Source organism: Parasteatoda tepidariorum, chromosome 5, assembly GCF_043381705.1.
Source record: "Parasteatoda tepidariorum isolate YZ-2023 chromosome 5, CAS_Ptep_4.0, whole genome shotgun sequence".
NCBI lineage: Eukaryota > Metazoa > Arthropoda > Arachnida > Araneae > Theridiidae > Parasteatoda > Parasteatoda tepidariorum.
The window spans coordinates 70,279,423-70,303,792 of record NC_092208.1 but is presented as its reverse complement, the minus strand read 5'-3'; the positions used below and the strand labels follow the sequence as shown (position 1 = coordinate 70,303,792).

Here is a 24,370-nt window from a genome sequence, read left to right as displayed (position 1 = left end):
TTGCTTCGCAAAAACTAAGAAACATGAAATTGAGATGGTGTGCTGAAATGTATACTAGAGTATGATGGATTTAAAAAATAAATAACGCTCCATAATTAGTTCGAGATTTATTAAATGTTAAAGTAGCTTTAAAATAAGACTATGTTTGACCTTTCTGAAGACCGCACAAATGCAACAACATACTTGAATCTTAACGTGCTTAACCATTTTAACTTTTAAATTTCTTCCAAAACTTTTGACTTCAAGCTTTTTTTTTTTCAAAATAGAAGTTTGTTTAAAAAATTTGTAATTTTTAATTATTTATTTTCTTGCGGCAGAGTTGCCGTCAAATTCTGTGTCAATAGAGTTGCTGCAAAATTAATATTAAGTAAATAAATAAAAAGTAAAGAAAAATATAGAGAAATTAGATGTTGCTATACACAAAGCTTAAAAATTATATTAAAATTCTCAAAATCACTAAAACTTAATACAAGAGCGGTCAAAACCGTTTCCTATTCAAACTTTTTTCATGATAAAAACATCGTTAACGAGTAAAATTACAAGTCATTTATTTCTTCTGATTGTGTCACACCTTTTGTAATCCTAAGCTAAAATTTTTATTCCAAGAACAGTTGATTATTTTTCAAATCCAAATAACCATTCATTTCGTTGCGATAAACATATTAACAAAATGTTCGTACATAGAATTATAATAACATACTATCAAAATGATCCTTTTTTCGTGTAAATAACGACTATTAAGAAAAAAATAATGATGAATGCGAAGGTTGATGGGCGGGTCGAGCTGTAGTCACCTTGTTATTTTAAAAATTCAGATTAATAATTAAATATTTTCCACTTATGAAACAAAGATAATTAATGCAAATTATTCATGGTGATATCCAAGAAATAAAATAAATTAGATATAGGTATATGCTAAACTGTACCAAAATTAGACCCAGGATAACTTATAATTTCATCTGCTGAAAGTATGAAAAGCACTCGCAAATTTATAACAAATGTTAATAAAATTGTTTTGTTTTAACTACCACTGTAATCTTAAAATATCAGTATATAACCTATCGAAAAATATTATACTTGTCACAAAACAACTTTTGAAAAATAATTTTTTCAGTGCTGTGTCACCAATTTGGCAACACAAATTTAATAAATATTACAAGCCACTAGTAGCCGTATTTTTAGTAGCCACGGGCTACTAAAAATACAAAATGTGGTGACTAATAAAATTCAAAACTTCAATAAACTAGACTAAAATTGTCACCTTTTCTAGCATATTGTTTTCAGTTTGCTATGGAAAGTGAATGCAAAGAATATGTGGCGAATGCATGCATATGTGGTGATTCTGAGTCCTTGTCCGCGAAATGGACACTCTACTTTTTAATCTGGATTGAGCCCTAGAGCAACTGAGATTAATTGGCATATAAACAGTGAAAGAGTTGAGACAGTTGGCGGCTGACCAGGAAGTGAAATTAATATCAAATTGTATAACATTTAGGTTGAGCCGTGGTGGCTTAGGAGGTAGATCGCCCACCTTCCAAATAGGAGAACCGGGTTCGAATCCCAGCGATGATTGGTCAATTCGAATTCCGCACCCGGCTCGCACCGACGTAAAATATCCTCGGTGGTAGACGGATCATGGGTTAGAAGTCCCTATACGTCAAGCTAACCGTGAGAGGTTTTCATGTTTTTCCTCACCATTTAACGCAAATGCTGGTTAGTTCCATCAAAAGAAGTCCTCCCGAAGGCAAATTTTTCCCAATACTAGATCCCTTGTGTTCAGAATTAGGTTCAAAATTACAAGGCTACGGAGTTGAACATCTGTAGTCGTTAACCCAAAATTGGGTCGGCTGTTCAACGACGGTTATAAAATAAAATTTAAGTTAATAATCTATTGATTAAAATAAAGAGCTGCAGGGGTTTCCAACTGGCGGCCCGCATCCGGCCCTCGAAGCCTTTTTTTGTGGCCCGCGAGCTAAAATATATTAGTTTTCATAGCGGACAATTTTCGTAAAAGATCTATAAAGGCTTAAAATACTTTTCACGTTTAAAAAAAAAAAAACTAATTTTTTTTGTCATCTGTGAAATTTAACATACCAACGGTGCAAAAAAATTTATTTCTCAGGTTTTGCATCCAAGAAAATATTTATTCAAATACAAAAATAATCGTGTATGTTGCTCTCTTCTTTTATTTCCTTTTTTTTTAATTTTGTGAACATAATTTAACATGTGTGTTTCAGAAATTCTCCAATTTATCTTTTTGAAACCACTCATTTTGGACGAAACTATTTATATTTGTAAATTTTAAAGTGCATAAAAGAGGGAATGATTATCATGTTTTATCTAAATTCTTTGAATTGAATATCACATGAGCGCAAAGGAAAAAAAAAATTAATTTCAGATGCTTGAGAAATTTTTAGTTGTTGCTATAATTCCTAATAAGTCGAAAAATGTTAATTTATTACAGAATTAAATTTGAAAGTAAAAAAAAATCTTGTCACTAAGTTTCAGATTAAAAGAAGATTCAAAATGATACGTAACAAGCATTATTTGTAATATAACTTTTATAAATATCTGACAGCAATATTTAATGTTCCTTCAAACATAAAAGAGTTCTATATAAAATTTTGATAAAGTTGTGGCCCGCCATTTGATTGGTGTTTTTAATTGCGGCCCCCGGCCTCATGTAAGTTGGAAACCCCTGAGCTAAAGCAATGCACTGCAAGTAGGTAAAGAAATGCACCGCAAGTGGTCAATTTTCAACTTGAACAGGTTTTATTGTATTGAAGTTTTGGTCTCACTGATTGGAATGATTACATCACTAATTAAAATATGTTCTAAATTCTGTTTTTTAGGATACGAAATTTCGTTGACTGATGAGACATAAGCATTTTTTATACCTTATAATTTAAATCACTATTAACCCTATAACGTACACTCCGGACTTTTTCCGGAAATTGAGGATAAAATAAAATAATAATTTCGTCACTTTCAAATAAATTGATTTATAATTGAATCATGTGGCCACACGCGAAGATTTTTCGAGAATTTATTCTAAAAGGATATTTCAATGACTTAAAAATCTTTTTTTTTTTAATGCCAAACGTCATATTTCGTATACGTAGACACTAGTTTTAAGTGCCAAAAAATAATGGAAACATTGCCAACTGAGTGCGCTATTGAAAAATTCATTTAAAGTCATCGCACCGTTTCTGCATTGCAGAACAGAGGAAAAGGCAGGTAGATATTTTAAGGGTGTGGCAATATTGTTTTCACTTGAATGAGAAACAAGATTTGAAATAAATATATTTTTAATATTAAACTTAATTGTTTTTTAAATTGATTTTTTGCAAGACAATATTACAATAAGACAAATGGTAGGGACAATTTTTTTGGTTTATATCATTTATTTCTGGCATACTACCAAATTATTTATATTGAATAAATATGTAATTTTGATAAATTATTTTCTATCGTGAAAATGAAGAGAAAGCTAAAGAGGGGAAAGTTTTCAATGCTCATGATTAAAAATTTGTCATTTTCATTTTTTAACAATATAATTTTTCTTTTGAACTAAGTGATGATGAATTAAACAGAGGTACCAACTGACTCCAGACTCCCAAAATAATTAAAAGAACGGTAAATAATTACAAAGTAAATTTTGTAAATATTTGACTATTTTTGCTTGCTTCTTAAAAGGTATAGCATGACATGTGTACTAACTAATAAGTGGTGAATTATATAAGCCTACGAATTATTTAGAAATAGTGGTGGATAAAAATCTACTAAATTAAATTCATTAAACCAAGAATCACAATTGATAAACTACCACTTTATATATTTGCTGTCCGGAGCAAGTTAGCATTTCTGATTAAATGAATCAATTTATTATAACTCCACTCACAAATAAATTGCTAAAGAGCTACTTTGGTTACCTGTTTTATCTTTTCCTCCTGATTGATAACGTTTCATCTGGCAAGCATTTATGACAGTTGGCGAAAAAGGGTTAAAAATTAATGAGTAAAGAATAGCAATTAATAAGATAATAATTACTAAGATTGGGGTTATCAGTTTCAATGATGTAACTAAAAATTTTTAATATTCAAAAAAAGATTTTTTTCACACTTACTGGTTAAGTTTCTTTCTGTAGTGGTACAACAATTGATTTTACAATTGTAAGCAAGAATTATTTTTACGATGTAATCACTTAATATTTTTTAAGAATGTATTTGGCACTTTAAATTTATTTATATGTCGTGGTAGTCAAAACCATTGAATTTCAACTTTTTTAAGCAATTCACACGCATATTGTTACCACTTTTTAAAATGAAAGCTCAGGAGTTTCAGTAGCTATAAAATTTGCTATTTTCGAACTAAAAAAACGGGAATACTACCTATTAATCTAAAAAGTGTGGGTTTCGAATCACAAGAAATACAAAATAATGCAATTCAAAAATTTTAAAATGATTTCCCTATCAACACTTTATTCTTTTCTGAAAAAATCAGAGCATAAAAAACGAAAGGTTACTCAGGATGATAAAATAGGGCAGTGATTGTTAAATTAAGGAACACACACACAAAAAAAGATTTCATTATCAACTCGTTATTCTTTTCTGAAAAAAAAAATCAGAGCATAAAAAACGAAAGGTTACTCAGGATGATAAAATAGGGCAGTGATTGTTAAACTAAGGGCCATACACACACAAAAAAAAGATTTCATTATCAACACGTTATTCTTTTCTGAAAAAAAATCAGAGCATAAAAAACGAAAGGTTACTCAGGATGATAAAATAGGGCAGTGATTGTTAAACTAAGGGATAAAAAAAAAGAAAAAAGATTTCATTATCAACACGTTATTCTTTTCTGAAAAAATCAGAGCATAAAAAACGAACGGTAAGTCAGGATAAGAAAATGAGACAGTGATTAATCATTAAAAAAAAAAAAGAGTGAAAAAAGCTGAGTTTACTATCAACACTCAACCATTCTTTTCAGGAAAAAAAAATCAGAGCATAAAAAACGAAAGGTTAACTCAGGATAACTAAATGCGATAGTGATTGTTACCCTAGGGATGGGAGAAAAAAAATATTTTATTATTGATACTCTTTTCTGAAAAAAAATAAAAAATTAGAGTTAAAAGATGAAAGGAAACTCAGGGTAACAAAATAGGACAGAACAGTGATTGTTAAACTAAGGATGCAAAAAAAAAAAAAATAATAAATAAATAAACACTCTTATTTTTTACTAAAAAGAAAAATAATAATAAAAAAAATTAGAGCATAACTCACAAAAGGTATCTCAGGATAACAAAATGGGACAGTGATTGTTAAGCTAAAGGTGACAAAAAAAAAAAAAAAAAAAAAAAAAAAAAAAAAAAAAAAAAAAAACTGATAGGATAAAACAAGAGTAATCAGAGGAAATATTACAATTTTGTCTTGTGTTCAAGTGTAATTACCAAATGAGAGTAAAATAAGCTCTGCAGAAGTAAAATGATTATAAAAAATAAATTATACTTTCTACATTCTATAAAATATTCTTTTTCTCTGGCTAAAGCATCGTGCAAATGCCTAAAAGCTAAAATCTTTAAAGAGCTCGAAAGCAGCAAAGTTTGCTTTGCTAGTAGAGTAAGGAGGGAAAAAATGAATAGATTATAGTACTTCCAAGACCTATTGACCATTCTTTGACGCAGACACTTTTTGTAAATACTCTGCGTGTTTAATAAATTGCCCCATTTTCATAATAATTAAAATGTATTATCAATGTTGCAATATCCCATAAAATTTTTTGATTTTTATGAGAAATGCATTTCTTTTCTCATGACACATGATAAATATTCGATACAATTAACTAGACTAAGGCCTTAAGTAACATAGAAATGGAATACTATTTATATTTATACAAAGCATTAAATTATTGTAATCCCCCCAAAAAACAATTTTTTCAACCTTTTGAGAATACAGTAAGCATTTAAAACCTGGAAACACACAAAAAAAGTAAATAATTTGAATTTTTTATTTTATGTTTTATTGATATCAGGAAAAGAAAAAACAAATATTTTATGCATGATCAAGATAACATTTTTATTAGAATGGAATATTTTGAGTTGGTACAGCATATTTCTTCAGCCTCGGTTTTTGTACAGGATGACCTAAAGAAAACACAAACAAACATTAGAAAAATTAATTCAATCAATTCTATTTATTCATATATACTGTTACTACTTTTTTTTTTTAAAAAAACATTTTAGGGCTCCACTTCCCAATCATGATTCAAAAATCCATTTCTTTTTATAGTAGCACTTTTGTCAATGTTTCTTTTAAAGTAGTAAAATTATTTTTACAAGTAAAATTATACTAATAAGTACAATTATCCATGGGTTCTAAAATTAAAATGAAAGTATGCAACTAGGGAATTGTTTCAGGTGAACAGGAAAAACTCGAATAATTTCCTGTTTAGGAAAACTTTTCTCAAGCAATGCAAAAGTGTTATGACTAGTTTATGAAATTTTTCTACGGCTATGAAGCATATAACTTGTTTGAAAAACGAATTACCAGAACATAGGAGAGTATTCCATTGTAGGTATAATAGATTTAAATTGGCAATGTTTACTACATTTGTTTTTGAAAAAAAAAAAAAAAAAAAACTAGCAGATAAGAAGAAATGATAATAATAATAATGTAGGAAGTGTACTTTCTACTGAATGTGAGCACCTCATTATGCATCCCATTGCACACCTCTTAATCCATTAACTACAGCTATTACAGATTGATGCTTTTCCTGCACAGCAAATGTGATTGAAGGCTTGTGAGACAGACGACCTTTTCCTTTGTGTTAATTGTTATGTGTTCTATTCTGTATTTGTTAACAAACGTTTTAATAAATTAGTTATGGTCGTCACTTTTCACCATAATAACTATTATTAATAATAATAATAAAAAATTCTGTCATGATAGATATATATATTAATAGTGCCAATAGAAAATTTTAATTCATTAATTATAAAACTGATTTAACTATAAGAGTGATCTTCTCCACTTTTAAAAGATTTCAAATTCGTAGCAATCTATTATAACTAATCAATTGTGTAGTCTTTAAAAACCTTGTAAATATAAATTTTCTTTCATATATTAGAAAATTTAAAAAGTTCAATGTTTTTGCTGAGAATCACATTTTTATTTATTTAATACAATCAATCAAAGTAAAGATAGAGTGTTTTTCTTGAAAAAAGGTTAAGTAATATAAAAATTGACTATTTTTGTGTAAGCATGACAAAACTTATTTCTGAGATATTTTATAGAAAGTACAGAATTTATAATTGAATAATGAGTTTAAAGCTAATGTTCCATTTCATATAGTAACACAAATTGTATCAATAAATTAAAGCACAAATTGAATAAATAAATGCAATCTATACATATTTTCTGTAAGAAATATATCAAAATTAGCCGTATTAGTATTGCTACAGAATATTTTGCTATTTAAATCTATCTTGCTACATTTTAATCCATTCAAAGACAAAAGTTAATAAATGAAAATTAGGAAGAAAAAAAATAGAAAATATGTCATTTATAGAATTTTTTTAATTTTTTTTTTTTTATCAAATAGTTAAAATGACGTTTTTTTTTCTTCTTTTACTTGAGGGTATAATTGTTTTTAGTAAAATAAGACTCATGAATAGAAAAATTTAAATTGGCTTTACTTTAAAATTTTACTGCACTTACGTACCCATAAACAATTTAAATAATACTTTGCAAAACCACACGAAATTAAAAGAAGTGCAAAATTCACTAAATGTTCTTTAAAAGAACATGTTAAACATTAAGTTACTTACCAGGGTTTATATAATCATCATCCTTAAAATGCTTTGAACAGACCAACATATTCTTTGTCACCTCTTTCCCAATTCGAAGATTTTTTTTCCATTTCATAACTCTCAGGCTATCATCTGGAAAGCGATGGAAACTAACCCCATCCTGAGTTGCTCTTGAATGACACTGCGGAACACAACAGTTTCTGCCGCTATTTCCAGTACTTTTCTTCAACATAATAAAATGGGGAGCAAAACCTGTGAGAAAGATCTAATCAATATACTATTGTCCAAATGCAATTATATACTGTTGAACTACAAGTATAAATAAAACATTAACATTTAAATCTATTAAAATTTATGTGTGCAAATCTAATTCGAACATTACAAAATCATATAGGATACTCAATGTTAAATATCACACCGTAAGTTGAAGAAAATAGCATTTCAACAAATGTTTTGTATTTATGTGAGCAAAAATCTTTGGGAGGCTGTAAGTTCATACATGACATTCAATGATATATATTACATATGATCAATGAACGTGCAATATGAGTGCATGAGGCTATTATTTAATTGGAAGAAATTGTAAACTGATAAATTTAAGCAGGCTAATTAATTTTATGAAATTTCATTGTATTGTGTGTCTAAAAACTTTTCCCAAAATGGCACTCAACCTTTCTTGTAAATAAATTACAGAAAAACTCATAAATAAGTAAGGAAAATTTCGTCAGTGAAAGAAAAAGAATATACACTATTTATTCTTCCACATATCTTCCATTTGCTAGTAATATTCCATATCTATTTATTTTCAATGAGTACATGTCAGGGAAGAATTTAATGCAAGAACATGTTAGGCAGACTTTTAAAAATCCATTTTTCATTTTTTAGAACATGCTCGGGTGAGTCATAAATTCAAAACTGTAATTTACTGAAAAGGCAAATTATAAATAAATAGATAGTAATAATAAATAAATAACTTTGTTTTATTTTTTACACTATAAGTTTCCATTTACACAAGGCCTCACTAAGGTAAGAAATCCTGTTTTTTTCAGTGGCCTTTCGTTCATACGTAGACACAAAATCAAAACTCTCGGTCATATAAATATTCAAAGAGATGAGGGGCTCTTTAAATCGCACGGTTATTATCCCTTCATTTCTGTAAGTTCTCGACTTCAAGAATGGTGTTAATTTGCTGAGATTTGTTCAAACTCATGATGCCAAAAGAATGATTTGATAAGCCTACTTTAAAACTTTGTGTAAATGGTTTTTTCTGGGGGGAAGGAGGCTAAAAAAATATATAACTTAACATGCTCCTCTTCTCTCAAAGTTTAAAGGATCATGGAAATGTCTGATCAATCTGGAAGAATTTTGACATATATTCATATATGAGCCAATAAAAAAATAAACAAATGAAATAGTTTAACCATGAAGAATTTAATATAAATTGAACCGGCTGACGTAGGCTCTTGAAGACATGCACTGATATTTCTTATATAACAGATCTCATATGCATAACCATTATGCTCCGCCACACATATTTTTCAGGAAGACCACAGCAGATGCTATAAAAATAAAATAAATGAAGATTGTAAAAAGGATCATAGAAACAATAATTAAAACATTAGAAAGAGAACAATTCCTTTACATCAATTATTTAATATAAAAAAAAGCTCAAGGTGATCTTGTCCCCTGTACCTTTTTAATTTTTTTTTTGCCACAAATATTAATTTAACAGGAGAAATTATTTATAGACTAATTTTTCGACAAAAATATAAGTTTCTAGAGAAAAATGCGAATTTTTGGCACAAATGCCTCAGAAAGTTGGTTAAGTGAATTTGATTAATTTTTTTTGATAAAAATTACAAGACAATTTTCAGATTCAATAAAAAAAATTAGTTGCGTTATTGAAATAATTTAATTATGTAAAAAATTTTTTACTTAGTTAAACTTGCATTAAAAAAACTTTTACAAGAAAATCCAGTCACAACTTTTAGGAATCCCTTTTCTGTTTGCATTAGCATATAAAACTTGATCACATTAAATTAGGTCGTATGACTAACGTTTTATTAAAATATATAGATATATTAAAGCAGTCTCATTACGTACTTGATCAACTAATTTAGGTATGATATCACAGAATAAGAACTAATTACATAACCAATAAAATTAAATCACGGTCATTTAAAAAAAATTATTTCTTGAGTGACAAATAAATAAATGAAATAAAATTATTTTACAAACATTTTAATAGAATAAAGCTACAAAAAATTTAGAATCTAATTCTTGGTTGATTTTAAGATACCTACTTTTAATAAAACATTTTCAAAAGAAAACAAATATTTTAATTTGTAACAAATTATGTGTTGGAGTCTAAATTTTTGTACAGATTAAATTTAGTTGGTTTTGGTTTTAAATTATTAGGTATAATAAGTACAATAATATTCACGACAAAAATTTGTTCCTAGTTTTTGAAATGTTAACTGCTAAACTTATAGCTTACCATATTTCATTTAGATTAAAGTTGCACAATAGGCTTATGTAAATTTGCTCAACAATATTACAAAATATATTTTTACTATGATCATAATGTAAAATACATAAATGGTATAAAAATGTCTTTATAAATTGCATGACTATATTAGAAAATAAATTAAAAATTTTTTTAAATATATTTTATTTACAACCAAAATCTTTAAAAATAGAATACAAATTAAATCTATGCATCCAGAGCACAGAAGGAAAGAACAACAAAATAATATTTTTTTAGAAATGTTAATTAAAAATATTGCTTTCAAGATAAAAATCTTCAAATGGTGCATTTGTCACATAATTTTTATTTAAGTCACATACTAAGAGCACCTTAATTAACATTTTTAATAGTTCTGTAACACTTGTTATTTTAGTTTTCTTTAAAACAAATAATAAAAAGACTATATATATACATACAGGTTCCAAAAAAAAAGTAAAAGAAACTGACTAAATTGATCAAATATTTTAACTACTCGAAATAAACGTATTTACAATATAAAATTAAATTAGCAGAGGGTAGGAGTAGTTAGAAAATGTATTAGCATTTATTATTTTTGTATAATATTGCTTTTGAAATCCTAAGGAATGAAATAATTATTTTTTATTTATTCATTTCCTCATTATATGTCTTTATACTGACCAAGAAAAAGTACTAATTTCTTCAAATCTTTATCACAATTAGACATTTATAATTATTAATCTGACACTGATTATTGAATTAACTTAAAAAATTAACTTTGATTAAATAGTATCTAGTTTAATTTTTCAATGACTGAAAAGTACTGGATCAACAAAACTTTTATTTTATACTGTCTTGCAAATAATTCATTAACATTCAGGATTAGATATTTTTACAGTATAAAATAAATGTTTCAAGAATATATTTGAAGAAAACTTTTAAATAAAAGCAGATCTAACACAAGCCATTTAACTACACATGCAAAAATATGAATAGATAATACTTATGATACAATTTCTAATAGTGATTATGGAAAAATATATTTTTCCCCATAATTTTTATTCAAAAATTAATAAAAATAATATATAAATATCTTTATTTATTCTATGGTGACTTAAATGATAAATGAAAACAATTATTACTTTATTTTAGGCTTAAACTCATACTATGTGCACAAACCCGTGACCTACAGGATAATTTGCAAAGACCGTGAGATACAGGATAATTTGTACCTAGTTAGATACAGGATAATTTGTACTAGATAGTTTTAGAAATCTATAATGATTTGTTAATTAAAATATTATTTACAACTCTCTTTTTTTTTAAAAAAAAAGGATTGAATTTGACTAGATCTCGACATGAAAAAGAAATATGATTGTATGAAAATTGTTATAATTTTTGAATATTTTCTTTAAAAATGATTTCTAAAGTCTATCACAGAAATTATAAAACTAAACTTTTAGTGATGAACATACATATGATTACTTGAATTTTGTGCAATGCAACACTTGCTGAAATGTTTTTAATAAAATGTACTTATAAAAGATTATAGGAAGAAAATTATATAAATAAAATTATAGGATGAAACTGAGGAGAGTGTCTGACAAAACTAAATTTGAGAGTCTGAAAAAACGTATATAGTAACCAATTTTTAATCTCCATCTTCAGATATTCACAACTAATAACACACACCATTCATGTAGGTACTTGGAATTTTATAAAAATTTTCTATAGGTGTTAAAACATCCTAGAATTTTTCTTGGGATCTTGGACAAAAAGTTTTGACAACCTTTTTTTAAAGAAAAAATTATAAAACATTAAAAAAAAATTTTTACACTAATTTTTACAAAAATAAAATGCCAAAAAAATTAAGCTTTTCGTTAACCTGCAATAAAAGTGCACTATAAGCAGAGAAATTATAAAAGAAAAATTTTCATTGACGTTGAAGAAAATACAAGAGCTTCATGTATAAAGTAAGTGAAGATCTTGAGTTGCTAAGGAATATTCGTTGCTCAATATCTTTTAATACAGTTCAACAATAATGAAAATTCTTGAATAAAAATGTTTGCCTTTTGATTTTGATTTTAGGGGAAGGGTGGAATTATAATTTTGCTAATTTAATATATTTAATTTTAAATTGATCATAAACCAGATTTAAATACATATAATATAAAATTAATTTAAATTTTTAGAAACATAAGTCTAATAAAGGTTGATACAAGAGTACGCTTACAATACACTTTTAAGTTAAGATTTCTTAAATATTAAAATAGTTAATTTTATTAATAAAATATTTTAATAAATCAGAAATTTTGTATATTTTATCAAGCATTCTATATTAAATAAATTGATTCATAAATACTGCTGTATGAATGCTACAAATTAATGTTACTAATTTTTAAGAGACTAAACAAAATTCAAATTGAAGTGTATATCATAAAAATTTTCTATGAAGTTTGAAATACGTGAGTTTAAGAGTCTTTGAGAGAAAAGAAAATCAAAATGACATAGAAAATTTAGTAGAAACATTTCAAAAATATTTTAAATTATCTGAAATTCTCTACTATCAGTTTAGTTTTAATAGCAAATAATGAAAATTGATAAAGAATGAAATTGAAATAAATATTATAAAATATTCTTATATAATTTGGTATAAACCTCTCTCATAGTACCTGGAAAAGAAAAGGCTAAAGAAATAATAAATCTTTATATTCAGAATTCGTTAACATAATTCCTAAGGAATAAATATTAGTAACAAAATAAATATTAGTTTATCTCCAATTTTTTAATTCACACTGATTATTATCATTTATCAAATTGTATATTTTAAGTAATATTCTAATCAGAAGAATGTATAATTTATAAATAATAAAAATATAAGTCACTAAAATGAAACCGAAATGTAATGTAGTTAATATAAAAACCATAGAGGGGGGGGGAGGATAATGCATTAGATTTATTTTTCGTGCTATATATAATTCTCATTATTTATAGATACCTATCATTAAGAAAATAAGATGCAGATCTTAATTTATAAGTAAAAAATTAAAATAATTTCAGCACATTTAAAGTTGCAATATTTTCATTACATAAATGATAATATAAACACATAACACTTAAAAACAAAATAATTTGGTTTAAAACTGACACATGGTTTGAATATCAATTAATTGAGAACTATCAATATTGGGATTTGTACCTATCATCATAACTATTTCATTTAGAGTGTATTATTTTTTTTTATTTGCAACAAATATTTTCATGTGTCAATATAGAGGTATGCTAACAAACTACAAATTGACAGAAGGGAAAAAAACAAACAAACATATAAATTTTTTTAAGTTCTTTCACTTTAAAATTGTTGAGCTAATCAATTACTGCAATGTAAAAGACTACATAAGGATCTGTAACAATTTTATATTTATTTGATGAACATATGTATCAAAACTAATTTATTGTTACCAGATATGAACAGAAAATAAACTATCATAAAAACAAAATTTTTACCTGATTTTTTAAATCAAAATTTGATTATACTATTTAAAAGAATTTTTTTAAAATTTATGATGTCTTGCAGTTGAGACGACATAAAAAAAAATAAGGAACACTTTAATTATATTAGAAAGTTTTCAATGGCCTGAAAACTGACATATTAGTTTAGAACACCTCACAGATTAAAAAAAAGAAAGAATAACTAAATAATTTTAGTCAGCGATAGCAGAATCTAACAACTGTCTTCTTTTCATCTGACGGATACACTTAGGACAATATTTATTAGCATCCATGCAAACAGCATGGTAAACAGCAAGGCATTTATCACAATGATAGGTGGTATCAACATCAAATGGATAAATTGGTTTCAAATTTTTACAAACCTCACAAATAAACCCTTTTAAAAGACACAACTGACAAGCTAAAACATGCTTCTTTGCAAATGCTATAACCTTCTGAAGAGTTTGTGCAAGAGCACCAGATTGGATATCTAAAATGTCGTCTATCGCATATAAGTGCACATGTTCGTACAGATATTCTCGAGGCCACAGTTGCATACGCAGATCTTCAGCGATTGACTGTTTGCAAGTGAAGATGTAGGATCGCAAAAAAGTAAGTTGAGTTCTTAACAGCTGCATTTGTGCCATTTCTTCAACTGCTGTATATATCACAGGATTCAGTTCTTTTATGTCTAACATAGGATCTTTGACTATTCTTGACAAAAAAACTTTTGCTCTTTTAGACACAGGGTACTGCTTGAAATCCCAATTATGGATCATGCGGGCGGGAACATACTCTTCTTCATTATCATGGCAATCATAGCAATAATTATATCCATCATAATAGCAAAGCCTTGCTTTGCCATAAATAAAGCCAATTTGCCTTCCACAAGAGTAACATTGAAAATTTTGAGTGTCAAGACCCTGTTCCGGGCATACTTTTCCTAAAATAGATATTAGTAACTTAGTTTCTTCATCAGCATGTTCAGAGGAAAGGTATTTAGGAACAATCTCAAAATCCAAATCAGGAGATTTAGTTTCTTCAGAAAACTCCTAAAAAATATTTTAAAAAAGTCTATTTTAACATTTCAGACAATGATTACTAAAGTGCATCATTAATATCATACAGTTGAAATAAATATGACGCATTCATATCATTTTTAATAGTAAACAAATATTTGAAAAATTGTTTACAACAAAAGTTACTTGAAATAATCAGAAATAGTTTCTCTAAAAATTTTTTTTGTAGTGAAAATATAAAAATTTAAGAAATCAGTAAATTATGCAAATGTATCATATCTCAATAAAAGAATAAAGTGACAAGCAGACACTAAATTAAAAAGAGATACAAAACATTTTCTTAAAAAAAAAATTCTTTAGAAACTATAATTATCAATAAAATTCTTTTAAAAATTTTTTTTAGTCCATACTAAAAATATTAATTCTTATTCAAGTAGTCTTAAAAAATAAGTAAATACACATAAAATAAATTTTCCTTTTCTTTACATGAGATTATTCAATACAATATTTTATAATGAGATCAAGAAACAACAATAACTGTAAATCATGTTTTAGGTAAGTTTAATATAAAGATAAAACTATCTCATTTTAGATGCAAGAAAATAACTTAAAAGATATAAAAATCTTATTCAAGGTATGGAAAATATTAGATATAAAGTGAGAGATCAAGAATTTATTTTTGTATCAATATAATTACACTAATAAAAAAGGGGAGAAATAAACACATAAAAAATATTGAATGCATTTTATTTCTGTTAATCTGAGTTCTACTTAATCTAAGGAGAGTAAGAAAATGTTTAATTTTTAGTTGCAAATAATATAGTTTTATGTATGAAAAAAAAAATTCTAAAAACTAAGTTCCAACTTTTAGTACCTACAATATCATACAGGACTTTGAAAGATAAAATAGTTGTTAAACAGATTTTATTTAAAATAAGGACACCTTTTTCAAATTAACTGTCATTTAAATTATTTAAAGTATCGGATGTTTAGATCCAAATACAGGCTTTTTAATTATTACTAAGATATCGTAACTAATATATACTTCTTGTTGCCTAGATGAATCCTTTTTTTTAAAATACATTTTCGGGATATTTAAGAGTCTATGAAATAAATTACGAATAAAGTATTCAGAATAGTTACAATAACTAGATAGTTTCAATTACTAGAGATGGATCGAGGTATGGAGAAGAATAGTTACATGTTGATGGCAAAAAATACTGTAAACATAATTGTGCTACAATTTGTAAACATAATTTGTTTGTAACTAATGATTGTAATTCTTCAAATATGACTAGAATATGTTCAAGTTCAAAAAAAATAATATTTTTTAAGACTATTATTCATTTTAAACTATAAAACATGCATTATTTGAGTTTGAAACAATCTTGAATTATCAAGAGCATACTATGAGAACAGAAAAAATCACAAAAATATATGAATTATTAAATGTCATAAAAACTTCTTTATATTAAATATAAAAACTACTTCACATACTAAATTAAATTATTAATTAAAAAAAAAAAACCCAATGCATAACTGAAAAATTTTAAAAACATCTAAACACAAACAATAAATGAAAGATACAAGCAAAGCAAAAATAATAAAAAGCAAATTCTAAGAAAGAAACTGCATGCAAAGTAAAAAATAATTAAGAATTAATGTAAATAAAATTCACAAAACTAAAATGCAAGACAATGAAAAACATTAAGCAAACAAATATATGAAATATTGTAGACACGTAGAAAAATAATTAAAAATAGTGATAATACAATTAAAGTAAATAATTGAAAAATATATACTTTTTTTTTTAGAAAGAAATGAAAAATGTAAACAAATTTTTACGGTATGTGGCTATCAAGATTTTGGCAACATAGCAGAGTAATAACATTAAATTTTACTTATATTTCTTTTTTATTTTTGATTCATTATAATAACATATTATATAGTTAACAAAACTAAAATTATTACATTTAGCAATAGGTAAGCATTAATTTAATTTATTGCTGCACAATTTCAATTCGTTTTCAAACTTACTAATGCATCATAGTATAGTTAGCACAACTATTAGCAGCCAATATAGTTCATTGCAATTTTTTTTATAGTTTAAAATTAGAATATCATAAATAAATTGAGTGGTTCAAAAGTAAAAAAGGCTAATAAAAGAAAAAAAATGAGATAATTGATGTAAAAAGGTCAACACTTTTTGCTATAATCAACTTTTAACAATTTATCTACTTTTTGCTTCGATAAATCTACCAATTTATCAACTTGTGGATCAAATTATTTTTCCCATTAAATCTGACACATTAATTTTCGTGCAATGTCTTGGCAGCCTTATTTTCGTTTTCCATTATGCCTTATGACATATTTTAGAAATTTTTTTTTAGATTTTTCGAAACTACTTCTATATACTTGAAAAACTNAATAGTGATAATACAACTAAAGTAAATAATTGAAAAAATATATTTTTTTTTTTTAAAAGAAAGAGATAAAAAATCTATACAAATTTTTACAGTACGTGGCATTGAGTAGGCTATCAAGAATTTGGCAACATTGCAGAGTAATAAGATTAAATTTTACTTATACTTCTTTTTTATTTTTGATTCATTATAATAACATATTGAGTTAAAAAGACCTAACTGCAATATTATTCTGTTAGTTAAATCAGTTTCATTAACTATTAAAATATATTGTTATTAATTAAATATAGAGTGCAAATAAAACAAATTAATAAAAAATATATAGTTAACAAAACTAAAATTATTGCAATTAGCAATAGGTAAGCATTAATTCATTTATTGCCACACAATTTCAATTCGTTTCCAAACTTAATAATGCACTATAGTATAGTTAGCACAACTATTAGCAGCCAAAATAGTTTATTGTAATTTTTTTATAGTTTAAAATTAGAATATCATAAATAAATTGAGTGGTTCAAAACTAAAAAAGGCTAATAAAAGAAAAAAAATGAGATAGTTGATGTAAAAAGGTCAAAACTCTTCGTTATCAACTTTTTGCTGTAATCAACTTTTAACAATTTATCTACTTTTTGCTTTGATAACTACCAATTTATCAACTTGTGGATCAAATTATTTTTCCCATTAAATCTGACACATTAATTTTTGTGCAATGTCTTGGCAGCCTTATTTTCGTTTTCCTTTATGCCTTATGACGCATTTTGGAAATTTTTTTTTAAATTTTTCAAAACTACTTCTATATACTTGAAAAACTTATTTTCTTAACTCATGATGAGAAAAAAAATCTAGCTAAATCAATTTTAATTCAAAAGTACGATTTTAAAATAAAAACTGGGAGGAATTCCAAAGCAATAACTGTTGAAGGAGTATTAAAAAAAAACTATACATATTTAGAACAAAATTCTAATGAATCTGACATGCAAAAAGTTATATTATTGTACCATTAAAATTATTGAGATTTTTAAATATCCATAGCAATTGGGCATGCAAGGTTGAAAGCACAACTTTAACCAAGTCCAGCTTAAAAGCTGATTCTACTTAAAAAAAAAAAAAAAAAAAAAACACAGTCATTTTTCTAAAAAATGGCTTTTACTGGGAATAATACTGTGAGAAATTGAAATTAGACATAAATTATTTACTACTTAATAATTTACGAAAAAAAAACTATCAATAAGAAAGCGGAAACTAATAATAATGAAATCCTCACCAATGGAGCAATATACTAAAAATAATGACTTAAATATCCAATTCAAAATTCATGTCATTTTACTTGGTATCGTAATAATTGATTTTAGGAAAACTAGCAAATCAAAGAGGGATTATTTAAATGCGTGGTTCAAAATTTTACTGTTGCAATAATATGTTATTAAAAATATTGAGATTTTAAAATCCAAGAAAAAATGCAGCGTGATAACTTCCAGAAAAAAAAATCAAGCAACAAAAATTAAATGCGTGGTTCAAAATTTTGCTGTTGTTGCAATAATATGCAATTAAAAATATTGAGATTTTAAAAACCACGACAAAATGCATCATAATAAGTGCCAGAAAAAAAAACAAGCAATAAGACTACACGATGAGAATAAAATCATCACGAAGTGATAGCATAGTAAAATAGAAGTGAGACTGAATATTTATATATCATGATACATTAAAATATCGTGAATTTAAAAATCATAAGCAATTTTTTAAAATTGCATATATACAGAAATAAAGAGCAAAAATCCACATGAATTCACGATCGAATCTAACCCCCCCAACCTTTTTTTTATAATTTAGATCATGTAACTTGGACATCCTTATTAAATTATAAATAATTTAAAATTGGCAATTTTGAATTTCCTGGATATGGGCTGTCCAAATCTTCCAGGTAGTCTAGATTTTTGCGATACTGCAGACGAAGCAAGTTACATGTTCACTTAAGATAGTATTTTAATAAATAATTGTAGACAGACAAACAAACCTATCTTCATAGCAATTTAAGAATATATAAATTAAATTTACACAATAATCATCTTCATTCTTTCCCATTATGGAAGAAAAAGTATCTGATAATTCAGGCGTTCCAATTACAACTTTATTCAGATTTTTATTATAACTCTGCAGCAATGAATCATAGCTCTGGTCTTGTTCTGGTGAGGTTGGGGTTGTTGGTTCTTCAAAAGCCGAAGACCATCCACATTTTGAACTCAATCTATTTCCGGTTAAACCAATATGAGTGAACTCCATATCACTATCAACTATTTCCAGACCAAAATCAGGAACAGAATCTGACGATGAGATCTTTGAACTGGTTTCCTCTAAATGGAACGCATCTACAGTTGCTGCATCATCAGAGTGATTAACAGTCGCACCTTGAACAGCGCTCATCTCATTAACTCTTGTCGCAATTGCATCATCTATATCACTACTTAATACATTATGAGTAATGATATTTTGGTCTGACTGATTCAAATGATCAGAATCATTAGAAGGATCCCCACAAGAAGATGATGGCATATCAGTTTGAGTTTCAATTACTGATGATTTTTTAATTCTAGGACTGTTTTGATCACTTTTAGTTGCAGCTTTGGCTTGATTTTTTGGATCAGTAAAAAAGTCTATAACATCAACAGCTGGCATAACAGGTTGAGGAGTAACAGGGGGTGTCCATAAATTAGACAAAGTAAGAGGCAAACTGTTCCATACATTTAAAGCACTGTCATTACAAGATAACTCAAAACTGAATACGCTGATTCCTTCTAAAAGCTGTTTCATTATGTCTGATTGTTCTTTGTCTCTCAAAAATGCTGTAGTGATATAAAACTTTTGCAAACTTGATACATCAGTAGTCATTGTGCTCATATAACTTAGAATTAGACCATCATTTAACGATGCACGCAACCAAGCTCGGCCGCGACCGATGTCCGTAGTGATATTACTAAAAGTCTTTATTTCTGAGATAACATTACTGTGACTGTATCGAGAAACTACAGACCAAAATTGGGGTTCTGGCATTCTGTCAGGTGAACTACTAAATACAGATGACATTTTGTTACTTAGCTTGTCTTTCAACCCGTGGATCAATATTGCTTCCAAAACATTGCAAAAGATATTACTCGATTCGTAATCGGTGATGATTGATTTTCCAACATTTTCTTCTTGTACATTCCGGATAGCTTTACTTAACTCAGTGGTTAAGTTCTTTTTAACGATTATATCCTTTGCAAAATCTTCAATGCTGGGTAGTGTAGCTTTCTTCCACAATATATCCATTTTGTATAATTTTCATGAAATGATGATTGAAAATATAAGATATAGTATTGTTTTGTACTACATGCACATTTAATTCGCTGTCACTTTCGTTTCGAAAACTTTATCAGCATCCTTTGTGCTGTTATTTCTTTTGTCAACAAATAAACCATTAATATCGGTGTAAAGTTGAGATGTTTTTTCATTGAGCCAATAATTTTAAAATTTTGTAAGGAAGCTTAACTGTGGTTTGCTTGTTAAAATTTTAACTGTAACTCCCACTGTAGCTCTGCAGTGTAAACATAAAGAATATTCAAAATGAATTATTCTCTTATTAGTTTGTGTAAAAAACATTTATTTAAATTTTCTACTAGAAAATTCTCAGGAAACTCAGTTTTGGTAAAAATTATAATTCTACCTACCTTTATAATTCATTAATAAATATTTTGTCTAATGTCCTATGCAAAATTTCTAATCTTGAACGTATGATTTCACTTGTTCGCGTTAACTCTAGTTTTCGATTGCACTTTTAAATTCTAAATTTTTTCGAAACAATTATTTATTATCTTTGAATATTCATTACAAGTTTTTATCATTAAAACTTGTTTTAACGGAATCATGTTAAAAAAAAAGTTTCCTTTTATATTGTTCTGCAAAGTTGTTCACTACAAAATCTGCTTAGAAATATTAGGGAAGACTTCCGTATCGTGATCTGTGGCAGAATAATCGCCAAATCCTAGCAGCTTCAGAGCAGCTGTTAAAAAACATCATGGAATCTCTTAGCCAAACATGAGGAAACCTCTACAAGCTTTTTTTTTATTGCTGTGACAGATCACGAAATGGAAATATATACAAATATTGTAATGTAAAGACAAAAAAGTGAGGCTTATATAAATTAGTAGTTACAAAATCTCCATGTCTTATTTAAAAATTATATACTTTTAGCACTCAGTTAGTAAAGAAACTGTAGAAAGCTTGGAGAGATTGGCATTGGTGGACTTCTCAACTGCTGCTGGCATTCAGAGGCTTGAGAAATCAATACAGTTCGCTGATAATTTAATGGAAGTCAACACAGATTCTGTTGAACCACTGATTAATACAGTATATGACAGGTTTATATACATAATTTTTCTTTAATAAAGCATTTTAAATATTTTATCATTAGTTCACTGGAGATATTTTCCTGTCATCTTCTGTTAGTGCCAACTACAATTGCCACTTAGCAATTGTAGTTAAAGTAAACAATTAAGAAAATGTTGAGGTTTGTCTGAAGGTGGCTATAAGTCCTTCAAGTTAGTCCCCTTATGTGATTTATTTATTTATTTTTGTAGATTTTGTAATTCTTTTCCTTGCAGACCATTGCCTGGTAGTCCCCGAAACTTGGTGATTATTTTGGCAGGAGTACCTACATAAAAATATTCCTGGTTTATCTTATTTCTAAACTATTTAGTTGAAATAAATTTGATTATGCATTCACTGTAGCTATTACGAATTTGAATTCTGTTTCCCCTAACCAGGGTGGCCACCCACCTGGAATTATCAGGGGATTTTTTTTTATACTGGAAAAATCAGGGAAATTTGGATAAAAACCTGGAATTTTTTCTCTGGGTAAGAAAAGCTGGAAAGAAAATCTTTTTTTTCTCGGCATGAAAAGCTGGAATTTTTTCTTTTATTTTTCTTCATTTTACTAATTTAAATTATTTACTAATTTTCTTAATGAAAATTATTTTACCATCTGGTATACCCACTTTAAGACAGAAATTTATTGCCGAACAGTTGAAATAGCATCAACTTATGCTTGCATAAAAATTTGGTCCATTATAACCCTGTTAAACTAAAATGCCACATGAAACTCTAATGGTTTCTTAAATGAGGTGACCTGGCTAACACTCTATCCCCTGAGTCAAAGATGATAAAATAACATTTAAAAAAAAAATTATAATGTATTGACACTTTTCTTGCATCCATCCTACACTTTATTAGGGGATAAAAAGCACATTGACCTGGAAATTTTAGAATTTTTTCCTGAAAAACCTGGAAAAATCAGGGAAATTTGCTGATTTGAGTGGCCATCCTGTAAACTTCTTTTCAATAGTTATTGTCAAATTAGTAAAAAAAAATTATATTTATACAGTCGGACCTCGATAATTTGACACTCGCTTAATTCGTCACTCCGGTTATTTCGACGGTTATTTTCAAGTCCCGATTGATTTGCATTGGATTCAGTGTTAGCAAACTCCGTTTAATACGTCATGGGGGAATTATGAACTCCGGATAAAATGACACTTTAAAGAATGTTTTCACTGGGAAATTGCTTTTCTCCAGTCAACTTTTGCGGAAATTTCCACTTGGCTAATTTTGCCATTCGCAGTAGGCAACTGGTTCTTGGAATTCGGACCCTGGAAGCGTTTTTCCCCTGCCCTTTTGTCTCACCCTTCCTTCCATCACCTCTTGCAGAAAGAGTTGCAATAATGCTCCTTTTCTCTGACCTTACGAGGGGGTAACGGAATTCGGACAAGTATGTAAACCATACTGTTTGTCTTTCTTCTGATGCTATGTTTTAATTGAATTGTTTTAATGCAAATTCTTTAACGTTTTTTTTATTTTAAGAAATTGAAATTTCGCTACTGTATGTAATAATTGTTAATTTATAGGTATTTTCCAAATTTTTTGAAAAACAATGCAACTCCGGTTTATTCGTCACTCCGCTTAATTCGTCAGTTTTTCAGAGGTCCCGAGAGTGTCGAATTAACGAGGTTTGACTGTATATATATATATATATATTAAGTTTGCATTAATTATTGAACACTATTTTTTTCAGAAACGAAAATCTTCGAAATGATGAAGCTAAGACAAATTTCAATAGAAAAGAATTAATGGAAATTGCACCTGTGTCAGAAGAATTTTATTATGTTGCTCCATTAGGTAATATAAAATAATTTGTCAGCTTTTTTATTTTATTTGAAATATTTCTTTTATATTTAAGTTGTAAAATAATTGATTATAAACATTAAATGAGACAAAAAAATACTTTAGTAGAAATAATCAACCTTTTAGTGAACATTTTAACTCAAGTATTTTTTTTTCTTTCTTAATATAATTATATTAGGTTATTTTTTCAATTTATTAACTTTAGCATCCTTAAGCAATATTTCTCATTAAAATATTCATTTTTATTATTTAATGGTATGTTTTGCTTAAAATACTGACCTGGAGTGAAAGAAATATGCACCAGATACATTTTATATTTAAAAAAAAAATAAACTATGTTAAAATGTCATCATTGTACTTTGTCCCCCATGCACATTTCAGAACATTTTAATTAATTTACTATATTATGAAAGTGTAACAGTGATAAAAGCATACATATTCTGATTTAATATGAATGTCGACTTGAATATGCATATTCAATATTCTTCAAATAATTTGTATGCTTTGTTCTACACATCATATTGTTTCTGTCCCCAACTATGTATAATTACTATCCTAAGTACAAAAAGTGCCATTGAAACACTATATTATGAAAGTGTAACAGTGATAAATGGATACTCTATTTGCTCTAATTGAATAAAATATAACTTCCAGGTTGCAAAAATAATTCTTTCTTTTCAGAACAATTAGAATTGAATAATTTAGAATGTCTGCACATTTTGTTATGTTATAATTTTAACAACATTAACAAGTGAATTTCATAATTTTGATTTTATGTCAATTTTTATTTAAAAAATTGTGAGCATAAATAAGTATTAGGGTAACTTAAAAAAATACTAATTTTTAAAAATTTCAAAAACTTTAATTACTCATTGTCATTTCTTAATTTTATATAATATATATATATATATATATATATATATCTTGC

At 27.0% G+C, this 24,370-nt stretch overlaps 2 protein-coding genes across 6 annotated transcripts in view; one reads left to right on the top strand and one right to left on the bottom strand.

The window, feature by feature from the left end:
• Window positions 1-5,995: 5,995 nt before the first annotated feature.
• On the bottom strand, window positions 5,996-20,713 carry LOC107438681 (Pleckstrin homology and RUN domain containing M1). 5 transcript variants are annotated; one of them, XR_011636719.1, is made up of 5 exons: window positions 19,285-20,713; window positions 14,168-14,836; window positions 9,229-9,366; window positions 7,826-8,059; window positions 5,996-6,142 (listed from the first exon to the last, which is right to left on the bottom strand). XR_011636719.1 is itself a non-coding variant. In XM_016051012.4 (2 exons), exons 1-2 carry the CDS (start codon window positions 20,533-20,535, stop codon window positions 13,997-13,999), a joined length of 2,091 nt encoding a protein of 696 aa, XP_015906498.2. In that variant the 5' UTR covers window positions 20,536-20,713; the 3' UTR covers window positions 13,231-13,996. The 5 variants fall into 5 exon arrangements, 1 of the variants encoding a protein (XP_015906498.2); XR_011636720.1 differs by having other exon boundaries at window positions 9,255-9,366; XR_011636718.1 differs by having other exon boundaries at window positions 7,826-9,366.
• Window positions 20,714-20,761: 48 nt separating this feature from the next.
• The window catches only part of LOC110282123 (glutamyl-tRNA(Gln) amidotransferase subunit C, mitochondrial), a 7,138-nt gene continuing 3,529 nt past the window's right edge, over window positions 20,762-24,370 (top strand). The window contains exons 1-3 of the mRNA XM_043048444.2: window positions 20,762-20,910; window positions 21,457-21,623; window positions 23,333-23,436. Of these exons, the coding sequence (XP_042904378.1) occupies window positions 20,830-20,910; window positions 21,457-21,623; window positions 23,333-23,436 (352 nt within the window). The 5' untranslated portion in view covers window positions 20,762-20,829. The remainder of the gene's footprint in view (window positions 20,911-21,456; window positions 21,624-23,332; window positions 23,437-24,370) is intronic.

Excerpts from the sequence above, each read along its gene's own strand:
- LOC107438681 (XM_016051012.4), bottom strand. The coding sequence starts at position 20,535 with ATGGATATATTGTGGAAGAAAGCTACACTACCCAGCATTGAAGATTTT. Across the intron at positions 14,837-19,284 it reads AGAATGAAGATGATTATTGT|GAGTTTTCTGAAGAAACTAA; the intron begins GTAAATTTAATT and ends AATATTTTTTAG.